The sequence below is a fragment of the Monodelphis domestica genome, chromosome 4 (assembly GCF_027887165.1).
Source record: "Monodelphis domestica isolate mMonDom1 chromosome 4, mMonDom1.pri, whole genome shotgun sequence".
NCBI lineage: Eukaryota > Metazoa > Chordata > Mammalia > Didelphimorphia > Didelphidae > Monodelphis > Monodelphis domestica.
Window position 1 is genome coordinate 361,430,384 of NC_077230.1, and position 17,372 is coordinate 361,447,755.

Consider the following 17,372-nt stretch of genomic DNA (forward strand, 5'->3'; position numbering starts at 1 on the left):
GGCAACTCACTTAACCCCAATTGCCTGGTCCTTACCATTCATCTGTCTTAGAACTAAGACTAAGGCAGAAGGAAAAGGTTTAAAAACAAAAATGCACAACCCTGTAACCCAGTGGAATCACTACTAGGCCTATATTCTAAAAAGATCAAAGAAGGAGTAAAAGGATCCATGGGTTCCAAAATAGGTACAGTTGCTCTTTTTGTGGGGGCAATGAGCCTACCAGTTCGGGAATAGCTAAACAAATCATGGGATGTGAACAGAAAGGAATATTACTGGGCTGTAAAAAATGACAAAGGGGAAGGTTTCAGGGAAACCTGAGAAAACTTTTATAAACTGATGCAGCATAGAGTGAACAGAACTAGGACAACAATCTCTGTAATAATAACTACAATGTAAAGATAAACAACTTTAGGACTTAAGAACTCTGATCAAGGCAATGACCAATCAATATTCCAAAGGAATCATGATATTGAGGTGTTGAACTCAGGATACAGATTGAGGCATATTTTTATTAGATATCATCAATGTGTGAATCAGTTTTATTTGTTATGCATATTTGTTACAAAGTTGTTTTCTTCTCCTCAATGGGAAAGAATCAAAGACAGGGAAATAAAATAAACTTTTAAAAATGAATACAAATAAGTCAAATAAAATGCACAGAAAAGAAATAATTTCAGATGGAAGTACAGACAAACAATACAGTTTTTTAGTAATTTGTTTTTTATTATATACTTATTTTTAAAGCGGTATGAAATAAAGACTCACAGTTTCATAGAGAATCTTTTTTGTTTTTAGAAATAAACATATTGAGAAATGAGTGTTTTATAGTATTTCAATTCAGAATACATTTAAAATGTATGTAGCTATTATCCTCATGTTTTCACAATTACTCCTGACTTAACATCGCTTTTGTACCTTCTTCACCAATAAAATAACTAACAGGCACCTTCTATATGTCCAGTGTTCTTCTAGATCTGTGTAGGAGGGATGATAAAGGAAAAATCTGTCCAAACCAGTTGAGGAGATAAGTTGAATATATATATAATAATAGCTAGCATTTTAATAGTAATACAAATGATAGCTAGCATCTATATAGCACCTACTACATGCCAGGCACTTTCTTAAGCATTTTATATAAATATCTCATTTGATACTCACAACGATCTTGGGAGGGAGGTGATTTCTTATCCTCATTTTACAGATGAAGAAACTTGGGTTGCAGAGGTTAAGTGAGTTTTCCAGTGTGATATGGCTACAAAGTGTTTGAGTCAGAATTTAAACTCAGGTTTTCCTGACTTCAGGCCCAGTGTACATTGGGCCACCTCCGAGTCTCATAAATTTATATAACCCTTTAATGTTAACTAATGTTTTACCTGTGTTTTTTTTTTAACATTTGATCCTCAAAGAACACTACCATATGTCATCCAGCACTAGACTGTGAGGAATAAAGAACTGTTTTTTACTTCCTAGTACTCCATCTATTCCTAAATTTCTTTGATAATATGCTGTCTAGCATAGTTTGAGAGAAATGAAATTTTTTTCTTCGGTGCTGAATTCATTTAATTCTCCCTTAAGATGCTTCCCTGGAAATAGTCAGCTATCCCAGCAAAGCAACAATGTGAGGAAAAACCTGTTTAGGTCAGGTTTATGTCAACTGAAATTTCCTCCACTAAAATTATGAAAACATTAACAAACAGAGTAACCAACAGAATGCTGATGTGATGAAAATTGTTAAATATTGTAATTATTTGTTTCTCAATATCACCATAACCACCATCATTTCCTTTAAAATGCAAAAGAAACCTGTACAATTATAGTATTAAAAATAAATATCAATTGTTTTAGATTTTTGGATTAAAACCTCAGCACTGATCTCCAACTTCAAAAGGTCAAATTTAAGTCGGCAGACATGGTCAAGTTTTCCTAAGTTAAAAGTTTCTTTCGTAAATTCTATATTTTATCCACCCCAGCAAAATGCTGTCAATAAAATAAACAGTAGAAAGAAGAGAACAGTATTTTCCTGTGAAACTAAGCCTTCTCTGTATTGTTTGCCAGGAGGAAGCTCTTAATTGGTAAAATGATATTCAGTAAGCAAGCATATCTTATGAAACCCTCAGTATGGGAAATTTTCTATAAGAAAGTCAAAGAATATATTAGGCCAGTGATGGGTAATCTGTCTGGATTTCAGAGTCCTTCATAACTCTGCCTTTTCAGGGTTCTTATATCTCATTCCCCTCCATATACTCTTCAACACCAGCTTCTTTGCTGTTCCTTGCACAAGACACAATTTCCCAGCTCTAAGTATTTTCATTGACATCCTACCACCTAGATCTCCCTCTTCTAGCTTCTTTGGTTTCCTTCAAGTCTCAGTTAAATCTCATCTTCTGCAATAAGCCTTTTCTATTCCTCCTTATTCTTAGTGTCTTTCTTCTGAAATCATCTCTAATTTACCCTGTATAGATCTTGTTTGTACATAGTTTTTTGCATGTTGTCTCCCCTGTTAGACTAAGCTTCTTGAATGTAAGGATTATTTGTTTTTTGGCTTTCTTGATATCTCATGCACTTAGCACAGTGCCTGGTAAATAGTCAGCTTATAAAAAATGCCCCTGACTGAATGACTGAGATAAGAACTGAGTTTGGTAACCATCCTAAAATAATAAAATCAATTTGCCTAATTAAGAATTAAATTTCTTTCTTAGGCAAGCAAAAAAACTAAATAATTAGGAGAGGATCACCCTTTGGGCTCCAGTCAATTTTCTTATTAACTAGAAAACTATTTCTTCTTTCACTCTAACTCAGCCATCTTTTAAAATGGATCTAAGAACTCATAAATGAAAACTATTCACTTCATCATGAAACCACTAGAAAAATTCGTACCTGTTGATGAACACAAAGCATTGAGACAAAGACATGCATAAAAGAGATGCAGGATTTTCAACTGTTTTGCAGGTCTTTGCCAATATCTTCTTGATAAAATCCAGGAACTGACATCCAATTCAACTTCCAACTTCTTCTCCATGGTCTTTACGACAAGGAGAACTAGGACTCTGTAAAGACACAAAGATAAATTACCTGTTAAGTAAATGATAAATTGTTTCTTAAAAAAATGAACTAGGGAAAAAAGTAAAACAGATTCCAGGTTTGCCTTTCTTCCTTATCTCTTCCAATAAATTTTAAAACTTTATAGCTTTATAAAATAGCTTATAATTAACAGGATAACAACACAGCAAGGAATATGAAGTGGTGCCATCATAATAGGTAGGCATTTCACACCTAATTACTTTCGAGTCACTGTTTAATAGTAAATCAGCACCTTTGTCCTTTCCTTTCATGAGCCCTTCTCTACCCACTCATCTTCCTTACATCTTTGCATTCATTATTTTTAAAAAGAAAAACATCTTAGTAATATTATGAAGCTTTAATGAGTTCTGAAGAAGCATTCAAAATCTATTCCAAATGTGCAGCTGTCAACCCAGCCTGGCAAGCAGCACAGGTTGGCAAACCCAAACATCACTAAGCTTAGCAAATGTGCTAAGCACACAGGGAGACTGTCATCATTTTGCTATCGGTGCTGTGCTGGCTAGTACCAGTGAAGAAAGATTCATGGTGCTACAGCCATCCCAAGGCAGATTTTCACTAACCTCTAGGCATCCTAAGCTACTCTTTCATTCAACCCTTTGCTCCCAATGAATTTCCAAATGTGATCTTGGCTAGGGATGGTGTTAAAAGTCAGGGAAATGATACTTTAGAATTCAAAAAACTAGACCAATAACTTATCTGTCCTAGCAGATTTAATGGCGAGCCACAGGAAACACCATGATAAAACTACCAACCTAAGATTTATCACTCTTTTCCTACAGAAAGCCTATCCTGATTGTCCTTATTTTCTAGGGTCCTTCTCACCATTAACTGTGGATAATTTATATTTAATTTTCTATACAGATGTCGTTCCTTCAAAAAGAATATTAAGTTCCTTGAGAGCAGGGATTGTTTACTTTTTTTCTTGGATCCCCAGAACCTAGCATAGCTCGCCACCCACTAGGTACCTTATAAATGCTTGTTACTTGTTGAATTAAATTACCCACACAAGCCCATCAAAAAAATTCTTCTCTTAGTGGATGACTCAATACCTATCAACATTACCTTGAGAGGAAGGCGCATGTGGGCATGTAAAAATGAAGTCTTCAAAGCAGAAAAACAGGAGTAATTAACGCCACCAGGTTGCCAAAGGTGGTTAGAAGCTCAACATTTCATACAATGAAACTAAAAGAGGCACAAAGGCTAATTACACTTAAATACCAAATAAGACCTTCCTCTAAAATCTACAACTGAGCCAAAAGATAGAAATTGTTACTAGGATATGAGAACTTTTTGACCAAGAGTAGAAATTATAAAGCAGGTCAGCGAGGCATAAAACAATTATTAGAAGAATTCAAAGAGTGATAACCTGGGGAGAAAAGGCACACCCCCACACAGTGAAACCCAGAAAAGCTTACAATATTTCAGGCATTTGGGGTATTACAAGTACACCCAAAATAAAAGCACTCTGTTGCAGCTGTTCAGAAGGAGCAGGGGATAATGTTTACTTAATACTTCAGGTTGATGGAGGATGTATCATAGTTCAGTCTATCAACCTCATACGTGGAACTCCATTTATGTACTCAGTGATAAGATATGTTTGAAGGACAAATCATGCTTGAAATAGACTATTCAGCTGGTACTAGTAATCAAGAACTAAACCCTCAGAACAAACAAACAAACAAAACCCTACCACCACCACCCCACAGTTCAAAGATATTTGGGAAAGTCACAGAACAGACTGTTGTGAATAGTTTTGCTTGTATTTGCACACATTGTTTTCCAAATAGCTTGAAAAATGAACAGATTGTTCTGAGAGGTCGCATTCCAATTTGCTCTTGAGTAGCTAGTACCCTAATCACAGAAGGAATAGTAGAAAAAGTCAAGAGTTTATGCTTTTCACAGATTTTAACATGATTAACTTTGTACAAACTTGCTGGTGGATAAGGGTCCAGAGATAAGCTACAGACAAGGAGTCTTTTTATTCCTTTTTCAATTTGAAATGTAGGCTCTTTTACCACTGCAATTTTACTATAATTCTTCCTACTCTCATGTATGCAGCACAGCATGATTTATTTTGTGTTGATTAGGAAATCTTCAAAACCCTGCAACACTCAGCTTTCGGATGGCCACCAATCCTCTGCTTCCACCACCTCCGTTCTTTAACATGATTGCAAAATCCGAATAACATCTTTCTTCCTCTCCCTTAATCATTTTAAGATTAAAAAAAGCAGAACTCCAAACATCATAGGTCTCTTCTGATAAACAGCAGAAGACACTGACCACAGAACGAGACTGAGGAAGGAAGATGGGGTCAAAAGGAAGCAACACACGTACAGGTAACCTTTTCTGTCCCATCCCTGTATAGTCGAGTACTACGACCTCTTGGTACATAAGTACATATTTCTTTGCTTTGAGTAGCTCTTGTCAAGCCAAAGTGAGACTGGACTACCCAATGGGGCTCATTCAACTTTCGACAAGCATTGAGCACCTATCATCTGCCAAGTACTGGCCAGGGTACACGGTGGGGGGTGGGGGTGGGTGGGGAAAGGGGGAGGTCCCCAAAACGAAAATGAAACGGTTCCTGCCCTCAGAGAGTTTCTATTTTAAACTGACAGGCCGGAAACCTTTGCAGGAGAAGGGCTGATTCTCCCAGAGCTGGGAGACCCGGGTCCCAGGCCAGGAGCCAGGGTCTGGGGGTGGAGCCGACCCCTCCTCCCCCTCCCACCTACCCGGGGCTCAGGGCCGGGCGGCTCCACGGCGAGTTTCGGCCTCCTCCTCCTCCGGCTCCATGGGGGACATGGGAGCTGGGCCTTGGGACCAGCCTGGAATGGACTGGGCCGGGCCGGATTGAGCCGGGGCCACACGATGGACAGGTGGCCTCAAGGGAGCAGGAGGACCGACTTCCCTCCTCCCTCTCCGTTCGCTCCGACCCTCGGCACCCTAATACCGTACGACCGGCGCCCGTTTCAGTTCCCTGGGGTAGGTGCCTCCTTCCTACCTCAGCCTACCCGGAGGAACAGCGACCGCCGGATGTAGCCGGGGCCTCCACCCGGAAGTAATTCTTTCTGCCACCTCACCCCCGGAAGGGCAACTTGAGTGCCAGATCCATGATGGAGGAGGGGTATGGAAAGGGGGGGATGGGGAACGGGCAGAGAGACCCCAAGAAAGAGCGATACTGTGTCAAGGAGAGGGAAACGAAACCCTCTACCACTTTTCTCCGGCGCTTCCGAGACAGCTGCCGCCATTACTTTCCCCTCTAATAGCCGTTGGGAGTAAAGTGGGGCAGTGCCCACAAGCAAAATGGCGGGAGCGGGGGCGTCCCCTACTGCTCAGCGTTTTGAAAGGCCATTGGTCGAGGACAGGAGTGAATCGGCCTCTGATTGGCCAGGATGTATGCGGGGGTGGGGGTGGAGCTGCCGCAGCAGGAACCCGGAGTGTGCAACACGGTGTGAGCACCAGTGGAGGCTCCGGCAGCATTTCGTTTGGGGTCGTCTCTTTGGTTCGTGGCCCCACCCGGGTGAGCACAGCCCCCCACCTTGGGCCCGTATCTGCATCCTTGGAAGGGACCTCTCAGAGTGGTCGCTGACTTTTGTCGTGACATCTCGGGGGTCATATCGCGACACCATCGCTTCATATCGTGATATCACCGTGCCCGGTCGTGATAGCATCTCGTCGCATTTCCGTCCTCTCTTCTTTCCGCCTTAATTTTTTTATGTTATCTTTGGGGGTTGTCCCATGTCGTGATCTTGCTGTGACCTCGTCGTGCCTTCCTTCGTGACATCACCTCAGGTCATCGTGAAGTGTGGCTTCATCATGCTGCTCTGTCGTGACTTCATCAGTGTCGTGTTGTGACCTGGCTTCGGCGAGACAGGTGGCGACCGCCGGGACTCCCCATCCCCGACGGCCCCCGCCCCCTTTCTCTCCTTACCCCCACCCAGCAGCCCATCTTCAATTATCCACTTTGCAGATCATCTCTTTTTTTGGGGTGGGGACCGATGGGACCAGGACAGTTTGTGATCCTTCCAGGCTTCTCCTCCCTCTACCTCCCTGCCTGCTCTGTGCTCGATGACACCTGCATCCGCAAGCTGGCTGGCGTGGGAAGGCAGAGGAGGTGAACCTTAATGGTTAATCCTGCTGTTGCTCACTTGCTAGCAGGAATGGGGGGTGGAGGGGTAGAAAGGAGAGGGAGAAGGGGAGAAGGCATCCTAGAGCTGAAGTGAAGGGGGGGGGGTGTCTGGGTATCAGACAGGCTCTACTCTACTTCTTGTCTCCCAGCCGATGCTGGGGAACTGAATGCAAATTTGCATTTCCCTGCCCCAATATACAATCAGGCAGGCTGCAGGGAGATGGGGAAGGGGCTCAAGGACTCTCCTTTTCTGCTTCTTCATCAGTTGCTGCTCCTTTCTCCCAGTGCATGTATAATTAAGCATCAGCTATGTTTCCATCCTCTAATGTTTTGTCTTCACCACTCTTTCCCATATCCCCCCTTCCTCCTTTCCCTTCCGTGTTAGCATTTGGGGGAAAGTCTGAGGTGTATATGTATTGGGGTCTTGAGGTTCTTTAGGCCAGACATGGGGATATAGGAGCTTTGGGGCAAAATGCTTGAATCTGCTTCCCAGCTTCCTCCTTCCCCCTTACTCCTCTTTTGTAGATGACCTTGGGCCAGGGACTTAATCTCCCTCTCTGGCATTTTTCACTTCATCTCCTAGAGAGGTGCCCTCATATGTGAGGTTAAGTATAGCCTTAGAGACCCTCCCCTCCTCTTCTAATCCTTTACCCCATCCTGTGCTCTTTGTGCTAGTCCCTCCCTCCTTGCCCCCCCCCCCCCAGTGGAGCATTGCTCAGTCCCTCTTGTGTTCACAGTTGGGCAAGGCGGGCACCATGGCGTCCGATTGTGAGCCGGCTCTGAGCCAGGCTGAGAGCCGCAACCCCACCCTGGAGCGATACCTGGGGGCCCTTCGAGATGCTAAGAACGACAGTGAACAGTTTGCTGCCCTGCTGCTAGTAAGAACCTGAGGGGAGGGAAGGGGCTGTGGGAGGCTCTTTCCTTGGGTGATGGGGCTAAGAACCAGAGGATCTAGAAATCCATTTGGGTGATATTCTGGATGCCCTTGTAGGGAATTAGGGTGAGAAGAGCTGGTTAGGATGCAAGAACAGGTGAATAGCTCTTCTCTAGAGGGCAGGGAGGGAGAGCCAGGAGCCAAAGAAGGGTACTAGAGGCACTCACTCTGGGTGTCCCTGGCAGATGGGGGCTGACTCACAGGGTGCTATCAGCAGATAGTAACTAGTGTGTTCTACTCACAATCCTGAGGAGTTTTCCCCTATACTCTGGCAGTGGGCTTCGAAGAAGATGGCGGAGCCCATAGGGGAAGGTGGGAAGGGGTTCTTCATATTCACCCCAGAATGCTGGAAAGTGGGAGCTGGTGAGGGGTTGAGCTCAGCTAGAGGAGGGTGGCGTGGGGACAGAAGAACAGCAGCCTGCAGTGCTAGGAAGGGTGGTTAGTGTGTGGGGTGAGGGAAGGAGGGGGGAGAGCAGCCAATGCTTGTTTGCCATGGCAACTGAGAGAAGGATGGGAGTCAAGGGCTCACACTGCAGCAGAGGAGGTGTTTAGGTGAAGTGTGAGGGGAAATGTTTTGACAGGCTGATCATGGAGACACAGAAGCCGATTCCCCCCCCCCCACTCCCCCAGGTGGTGGGAATGGAGGAGACAATTTTCTGAAGGAAGTATCTTCAGAAGGACTTCAATACATAAGCATGGAGGCAGGGCATTGCAAGTGGTAGGCGCCAGACCCTGTCCAGCTCTGGTTTTTGGCATCAGAATTGAACAACAGAAAATCCCTTCTAATAAGGAAGGTGGAAAAATACTAAAAGGGGTTATGGAAGGAGGCTGAAACCTCCCCTCCCCCCCTTTGCAGCAGATTATCTCCCATTGCGTAAGAAGAGTCTAATGAAAGAAAGGGCTCCCCTGCTTGGGTTCAGGAGTGTGGAGGTATTAGATGACCCCTAGGGATGCCCAGTGTGGTAGAGACTGGAGAGAGAGTCTCCATTTTTTTGCACCTTGGTGTACAAGTTCTCTCTCTCTCCAGCCTCTACCACACCAGCCTGAGTCAAGGAATGTGCTGGGCTCCTTGTCCTGGGGCCACAGAGGCTCTGCTGGATGCCTTAGTGCCCTGGTATATGGGGGGAATAGATGGCCATCCCCAGCATCTATTCTCCTCCCCTCATTTGTGACCATCTGCCACAGGTGACCAAGGCAGTCAAGGCTGGTGACATTGATGCAAAAACCCGGCGGAGGATCTTTGATGCTGTGGGCTTTACTTTCCCCAATCGGCTCCTCACCAGCAAGGAAGCCCCTGATGGCTGCCCTGATCATGTCTTGCGTGCTCTGGGTGTGGCCTTGCTGGCCTGCTTCTGTAGCGACCCCGAGCTGGCTGCCCACCCCCAGGTCCTCAACAAGATTCCCATCCTGAGTGCCATCCTCACCACCCGGGGTGACCCTGATGACGCAGCCCGCCGTTCCATGATCGATGACACCTACCAATGCCTCACTGCTGTGGCTGGCACGCCCCGAGGACCCCGACACCTCATTGCTGGGGGTACCGTGGCTGCCCTGTGCCAGGCTTACCTGGGGCATGGCTATGGCTTCGATCAGGCCCTGGCCCTCCTTGTGGGATTATTGGCAGCTGCAGAGACCCAGTGCTGGAAGGAGGCGGAGCCCGAGCTGCTGGCCGTGCTTCGGGGCTTGAGTGAGGATTTCCAGAAGGCTGAGGATGCCAGCAAGTTTGAGCTCTGCCAGCTGCTGCCCCTATTTCTGCCCCCGACAACTGTGCCCACCGAGTGCCTCCGAGATCTACAGGCTGGGCTGGCACGGATCCTGGGCAGCAAGCTGAGTTCCTGGCAGCGCAACCCAGCTCTCAAGTTGGCAGCTCGCTTAGCACACGCCTGTGGCTCTGAATGGATCCCGGCTGGTGGGTCTGGGAGCAAGTTCCTGGCCCTGTTAGTGAACCTGGCCTGTGTGGAGGTGAGGCTTGCTCTGGAGGAACCTGGGGCAGAGGTGAAGGAGGATGTGGTGACTGCCTGCTATGCCCTGATGGAGCTGGGCATTCAGGAGTGCACCAGGGTGGAGCAGCCATTGCTAAAGGAGCCCCAGAAGGTGCAGCTTGTGAGCATCATGAAGGAGGCCATTGGAGCTGTCATTCACTATCTGCAGCAGGTAAAGAGGGGCTCTTAGGTCCCCTGCCAACAGCCACTGGGGAAAATGAGAGAAGAATTGATTCCAAACCTGGGGGAAACAAAGGTCCTTCTGGGGAAGTCCCCAAGTTTATAGACATTTACATCAATGGTTTAGACTTCCAAATCACATAAATGTTCCTTTGTGCAGTAGGTAGTATGAGTCTTATATTTTTTTCCATTTGTCAAATGAAGAGACTGAGGTATATCAGGATAAAAACCTGGCCGTTCTGATATGAATTCCTCTGTCTTGGCTGCCTCTATGTAAGGGAGGCGAGACCCTTCCCCCACTGCCACACCCACTTGATACATGGCATCTTCAAAGCCCAGGCAAAGCGATCAATTTGGAAGACATCTTTTTCCCTCAGAACTGGCCAGGAGCCAACAAGTCCTAGAGGGGGAGCAGTCTGGCTCTTCTTTCCAGATGTTTTCCAGTCTGCAGTATCATACCCTCACCCCAGCTCATCTCCCAGCAGGGGCAGTAGAGAGCTTGTTGTCAGAGATCCTGATGAGAGGACCAGCTTTCCTTCTCTAACCCCTCATCTTCAGGGGCCACTGGGTGGCTCAGTGGATAAAGCACCAGACCTAGAGTTGAGAGAACCTGGGTTCAAATTTGGCCTCAGATATGTGACCTCTGGGCAAGTCACTTAACCCCGATTGCCTAGCCCTTGCCCTTTTGTGTTAAGTTGTTATTGAGAAAGTAGGGGTTAAAAAAAACCCCAAAACATACAAAGCTTATGGTGCAGTCTACAAGTGCTGGGTTTCTTAGTAATGGAGAGGGCCTTATGCCAAACCCTGTCCTTTCATGCCCCTTCCCCCACTTCAACCCATTCACTCTAATTCAACCCTGAAAAAGAAAAATTAGACAGCTATCCAGGAAATCAGTCAATCGAATAAAAATACAAAACCAGGAATCTTCCTCAAATTCTTGGCCTTTACCAGACAGAACCAGCCAAAGAGGATGTTTTTGCTTTCCTTGTCCTCACCAGGCTTGCCTGAAGTTCCCCCAGCTCCAATTCTGTTTCTCTTTTCCAACCCTTGGGAAGCATGAACTATACAATTCCCAACCCCTTCATAGAGCTCTTTCCATATCTCCCTGTCTGCAAATGTGTCTCCCTTTTTTTTTTCTGGACCCATGTTTAGTAAAAGATCCTATTCTGTAGCTCTGTAGCTTTGCAGTGAGCCCTTTGTAATTTCTTTAAGAGTTGGTTAGGGACACTGAGATGAAGGAAATGGCTTCCCCAGGGCCATCCAGCCACTGTATGTCAGAGGTAGGCCTTGAACTCGATTCTTCCTTATTCTGAGACCAGGTCATCAATATACCATGCATGTTTTTATGTTCCATTATGTTAACAGACTTCAATGTAGTCAGCTGGTCTCCAGTTGTTGGGACACATAGATGGTTTTCTTTGCTGTGCAAACAACAGCCATAAAGGTCCTTTTCCAAAATTTTGCTGTTGTTTTTGGGATAGAGGCCCAGCAAGGGGATTGTGGGTGGAGAGGTGTGACTGGCTTTGTAGCTCTTCTTGCATATTGCTCTTTTATTTTCAATAAATATTTTTTAAACACCTGCTAAAGGGATGGCCCTGTATACATGGAGCAGGGACTACAATGAATTAAGTTAGGAAATGAAGATGGGAGGCAGACTGCAGAGTCTGGAATACCAGGAACTAACCAGCCACAACAAGCCATGTTCCTTCCCTGCTGTGCCAGTACTTCACTTTAACTTTAAAGCCCTAGGGGACACCTAAGAGGGGATACTTAAACTGAGCTGGAGGTTCAACTAGGCATCTCCAGAGTTTCTGAGACTTGTGATTTGGTGAAACCTTCTGTGAGTCAGGCCACCTTAAGTTTAGCTATTGTCAGAACATCCAGCAGGGTGTGGGTGCGCAGTGTTGTTTTGTACCTGAGTTTGGGAGGAAGGATGATGGAACCCCAGGGATTGTGGGGGATGGGTTCCTGGGGAATCATGGGAAGGGGCAAGGAAAGGTCCTCAATCTCATTTTGGATTTTGGGGGAGCAGGTGGGACCAGAGAAGCAGAAGGAGCCCTTCGTATTTGCCTCGGTAAGAATCTTGGGTGCCTGGCTGGCAGAAGAGACCTCATCCCTTCGAAAGGAGATCTGCCAGCTGCTGCCCTTCCTTGTCCGATATGCCAAGAGCCTCTATGAGGAGGCTGAGGAAGCTGGCGATCTCTCGCAACAGGTGGCAAATCTAGCCATTTCTCCTACTCCTCCAGGGCCATCCTGGCCTGGGGATGCCCTCCGGTGAGTCATTGAATGAGTGAATGAATAATGGCACTAAAAATCCCTAGCCTCCAGACCTGGCCCTCTCACAAGAAAAGAGTGAGCTGGGACTCCCTGCCCTAGTTGGGGTAGGTCAGTTCCAGGTAGTCTCACTCAGGATCTTATCTCTGCTTCCCTATCCTTTCTTTTGCTCCCTCAAACTACAGTCCTCCCCTCCCTCCACCCCTCCAGTTAAAGATGGCACAGATGTTGGCTGTGTATATGAGTAGGGTAGCTCATACTGGCTTAGGGAGTTCTTAGGAAGGGACTCCTCATGCCCTCGTGTCCCCAGCTGGCTCATATTCTTGCTTTTCTCCAGGCTCCTCCTGCCAGGCTGGTGCCACCTGACTGCAGAAGATGGACCCCGGGAGATCCTGATCAAGGAAGGGGCTCCCTCCCTGCTGTGCCAGTACTTCCTGCAGCAGTGGGAGCTCACATCTCCTGGGCATGACACTTCAGTGCTGCCTGACAGTGTGGAGATTGGCCTGCAGACCTGCTGTCACATTTTCCTCAACCTTGTGGTCACTGCACCTGGACTAATCAAGTGAGGGGATGGGTTGGTTGGGACTGTATTGGTGGCAGTGGGAGGACAGGGAATGGCAAACCAAAGGCTTGCTGCCCCTGGCCAACTTGTGCCTAAAGCACCCAGATTCTTAGAACTCACCTCATGGTAAACTTTGCTACTTTGACCCCTAGTCATTAGTAGGTGGGTTCCCCATGGGATTGTCTATAAACTTCTAAAATTTGCACCAAACCCTTCTCATATCTCTGCCCATTGGACTTAGAGCTCTCTTGGCCATCTGCCCCTTGCTTTCATCAGATGCCTGAGCCCTACCCAATCCCCAGCGAAGAGACGCAGGTTCTCATTTCATGTCCCTTTAGGCCCTATTGTGCTCTGTGTATGACTTCCTCAAAGCCCAGCCTGTTGACCTGAACCGAGAATCTAATTGGGGTTTCTCCAAAGCCTGATTAGACCCTGCTAATTCCGTTTTCTGGCCCCTCTCCTTCAATGTAGGCGGGACGCATGCTTCACATCCCTCATGAATACTCTAATGACTTCGCTGCCTTCACTGGTTCAACAGAAGGGGAGGCTGCTTCTGGCTGCCAACGTGGCCACCCTGGGCTTGCTCATGGCTCGGCTCCTCAGCACTTCTCCAGGTAAGACCCCAGGGGTGGAGCCAGGCCAGGGACACCCAGCCCTGGAGTCAGTCATTATTCCTGATGGAACAGTCATTGTTCTGAGGCAAGAGGAAGTGTGTGTATCTGTTCTCTATCTGGAGGGCTTTGGGCTAGACACCAAGAACCTCCTACCCCCAGGGCAATCAATCACTGCAGTGGGTTCTCTGGAGAGATGATTTTGGTGGGGGCAACTGGGTAGCTCAGTGGATTGAGAGCTAGCCCTAGAGACGGGAGATCCTAGGTTCAAATCTGGCCTCAGACACTTCCCAGCTGTGTGACCCTGGGCAAGTCACTTGACCCCCATTGCCTAGCCCTTACCACTCTTCTGCCTTGGAGCCAATACACAGTATTGACTCCAAGACAGAAGGTAAGGGTTTAAAATTAAAAAAAAAAAACGTTTTGGTGGTATGCAGGGGGACACTTCGTGGAAGTAGGACTAGGGACAAGATGAAAGTTGTCTATAGCCTTAGGGGTCTGTGGGTCCAGAGGTTTCGGAAGCAGAGCCTCCACCAAGTCAAAAATCATGGTCTCTCGTGCTTGAAGTTGGTCTTGCCTCTGAGCTTCCTTCCTAGCAAAACTTTGCCAGCTGCTCCCAACCAGCTCTATTCCTCAACCCCTCCTGACCTCAGGCTTTGCTCTTCAAAGAGATAAGAAACCTTTCCCCTGGCTGAGGCCCAGCTCCAGGGTCCTGGCCCACCCCACCCAGGCTGTAGCTTCCACTTCGACTGTGGGTGTCTGCTGGGCCCCTTTTGTCTCCCACTGTTCCCTGTGCCCCATCTGTTGGCTTGGATGAGATTAGCAGACACCCATCCAGGAACAGGGCGTAGTGTTCTTTGTTCCCTGCCTTTAAATACTGAGGCCGAAATTCAATGGTTGGAAAGGAAACCCTTAGAAGAATGGAGATCTAGTCCAGCTAGAAAAATATAGGGTCCCCCATTACCTGTTTCTTTGGGTCACAGCCTGGGCTAGACCAGGCAAAGGGCTCAGCCTAACTGCTGGGGGAATAACTGCTCTCAGTGGAACCAGACCACTTGGGAAATGGGCTTTCATAATCCCTGGATAATGGAACATCTGTATGTCTCCTCCAGATCAGGCATATTCTGCATGATTGATGAGTGTGCCAACAGGTTGGAGGTTCTCCTGTTCCTCCTCCTCCCCGAAGGGTGGATCATCCTTAATCTAGCCTCTGATGATTTGGTGTGTGTCTTGGGGTGAGGAGTGCAGCATTGCTGAAAAGAGTGGAAGCAGGCACTCGCCCTGTTGCTCCCTCTGCTGGCCCAAAGAGTCAGAGCACTGGCCACCTCCTTCCATCCATCAGCAGCTGAGCTGTTGAGTAGAACAGCCAGTCTGAGTTTGTTCTTTAAACCCTCCCATCCGTTCTAAGGGCCAGGCATTTTCAGTTTAAGTGACTTGCCCAGCATCACATAGCTAGGAAATGTCTGAGGCCAGGTTTAAACCCAGGCCCTCCCAACTTTAGACCCCATCGCTTCTTTGATCTCGAGTGATTTCCAGGATACTCCATTATCCTTGGTCTCACAATGCTGCCTCTCAGGAACAAAAACTCACATTCAAATAGTATTTTCACCTACATTTTTATTTGGTCTTTCTATTGGCCTTTTGAGGTAGCTAGTGTGATTATTATTAGCTCACCTTAAAGACGAGGAAACTTGAGCCCAAAGTAATTAAGCCCAAGATCACACAGCTAAGAAATGGCAGTGCATAGGCCCTTGAACCCAGACCTCTTGCCTTTCCATTGGACCAAGGCCCTTGTAGAGACCATAATGGGACAGAGCATTGGGAGAGGAAGAGTTCTTCAGGTCAGGAACCTGGCCAATAGCAGGTGCTTCCTGAGTGTGTGTGAATTGTATGATTGATTGAGTCTCTTCCTTCGCTAAGCCTTAGTGCCTGCTTACCTCACAGGAGCCCTTAGCAAGCCTTAGCTTGCTAAATTGGTGTTCCAAGTCAGAAGGTAAGTGGGGCCAGAGAGTTATTTCTACCACCCTCATTTGTGCTGCCCTTCCCCAAGGGGAAATGGCTTTGATCTCTGGGGCAGAATCCAGGGTGTGAGGGTGTCTCTGCCCTGCCTGAAATCCTCCCCCCTTCCCTATGCTTGTATTCCAGCTCTCCAGGGGACCCCCGCCTCTCGTGGCTTCTTTGCAGCAGCCATCCTTTTCCTGTCTCAGTCCCACGTGGCCAGAGCGAGCCCTGGCGCCGAGCAGGCCACACTGGCCCTAGCGCCCGACTATGAGGGGGTGTGGGCCGACCTGCAAGAGCTGTGGTTCTTAGGGATGCAGGCCTTCACAGGCTGTGTGCCTCTGCTGCCCTGGCTGGCCCCAGCTGCCCTGCGCTCTCGCTGGCCTCAGGAACTCCTGCAGCTCCTGGGCAGCGTCTCCCCAACCTCAGTCAAACCTGAGATGGTGGCTGCCTACCAAGGAGTCTTGGTGGAGCTGGCCCGAGCCAACCGCCTCTGCCGGGAAGCCATGCGGCTGCAGGCGGGTGAGGAGACTGCCAGCCACTACCGCATGGCAGCCCTGGAACAGTGCCTCTCTGAGCCCTGAGGGAGGCGCTCCCCTGCCACCCCCTCCTGGCCTCTGCCCTGGCCACCCAGGAGGGAGGGGAGGAGAGAGGGAGGGAGGGAGGGAGGGAGAAGGAGGAGGAGGTACCTTCCCCAAGCCCCCAAACCCCCAGCTTTCTGGCTTTTCTGTATCCAGCCAGGCCAAGGGCCAGAGCATGGAGCTGGACCCCTGGCGAAAGAGCTACAACCCACTTCCCCTGGGGTGGGGAAGGGCAGCAGACAGCAGTGCTGTGACTGTGGAGATCTCAAGAGCCTTCTTCCCATCAGCCACAGCTTTGAAATCAGTGTTTGTGTCCCTGAGAAAGATGGTGCAGGTAGAGTTCCCCCAGGCCCACAGTGTAGGGTGCTTTTCCCCTAAGAGGTAGAAGAAAGGAGGTGAGAAGGGACAGGTAGGCAAGCAGGTGGGGGTGGTTTGGGCTTCAGCCTCTGCCGGTGGGCCCTGCCGGCCAGGGCGTGGGCTTCCCTTCCTGTGATCCCCTACCCTTGCCCTGCAGGGATCCTGGGGATCTCCTAGGGTAGAGATGGGATTAATCCTCCCTGGCTTTGCCGAGAAGAGAAGAACCTTCTCTCCAACTGAGCCCCCCAGGGGACCCAGGGGTGTGCAGGCTCTAGTTCTGATGGTGGGCAATGTTGGGGGAAGATGATTATTTTTTCTTCCTGCACCAAGCTTGGATGCCTTCTAGCCCCTGCCTGTCTTCCCCTTCCTGCCCTCTGGCCCTGCCCCACTGGAGCTGGGAGCAAGGGGACAGTTCCCTAGATCTGCATGTCTCCCTTCCTTTCCCCCAACGACTGATTTTCCATTGTCGTGTTGGTGCCTGGCTTAAACTCCCTGTCCTTCTCAACAACCAACTTCTCTGCATGGAAATTTTGGTAGCTGCCAGCCCCAGCTGGTGCTATCTATCCCACAGACATGGGGGGGAAGGGGGTTCCTTCTTGCCCCACTCACCTCATGTTCTGTGTATGTGCCAAGCTCAAACTGTGTCCCTGTGGATATTCAATAAATAGTTATTGGTGATAATGGAA

The 17,372-nt window shown here is 47.9% G+C and overlaps 2 protein-coding genes across 9 annotated transcripts in view; one reads left to right on the forward strand and one right to left on the reverse strand.

Annotated features, from left to right (window-relative positions):
- Nucleotides 1-6,172, reverse strand: part of KIAA0319L (KIAA0319 like) — a 105,383-nt gene extending 99,211 nt beyond the window's left edge. For 2 of the 7 annotated variants that reach the window (XM_056795131.1, XM_016422494.2), the window contains exons 1-2: nucleotides 6,080-6,172; nucleotides 2,878-3,047 (exon numbers count right to left, since the gene is read on the reverse strand). In XM_056795131.1, coding sequence (XP_056651109.1) covers nucleotides 2,878-3,019 — 142 coding nt within the window. In that variant the 5' untranslated portion in view covers nucleotides 3,020-3,047; nucleotides 6,080-6,172. Of the gene's footprint in view, nucleotides 1-2,877; nucleotides 3,048-4,143; nucleotides 4,264-5,810 lie in introns of all 7 variants that reach the window. The other 5 variants (XM_016422492.2, XM_007492784.3, XM_016422491.2 and 2 more) reach the window with 5 other exon arrangements.
- An 8-nt stretch (nucleotides 6,173-6,180) lies between these two features.
- NCDN (neurochondrin) lies at nucleotides 6,181-17,372 on the forward strand. 2 transcript variants are annotated; one of them, XM_007492789.3, is made up of 7 exons: nucleotides 6,181-6,598; nucleotides 7,945-8,085; nucleotides 9,327-10,295; nucleotides 12,336-12,577; nucleotides 12,915-13,139; nucleotides 13,611-13,753; nucleotides 15,896-17,372. In XM_007492789.3, the coding sequence occupies exons 2-7, from the start codon at nucleotides 7,963-7,965 to the stop codon at nucleotides 16,330-16,332; spliced, it is 2,139 nt and encodes a 712-aa protein (XP_007492851.1). In that variant the 5' UTR covers nucleotides 6,181-6,598; nucleotides 7,945-7,962; the 3' UTR covers nucleotides 16,333-17,372. The 2 variants fall into 2 exon arrangements, with proteins under 2 accessions (XP_007492851.1, XP_007492852.1); XM_007492790.3 differs by lacking the exon at nucleotides 6,181-6,598 and adding an exon at nucleotides 6,978-7,192.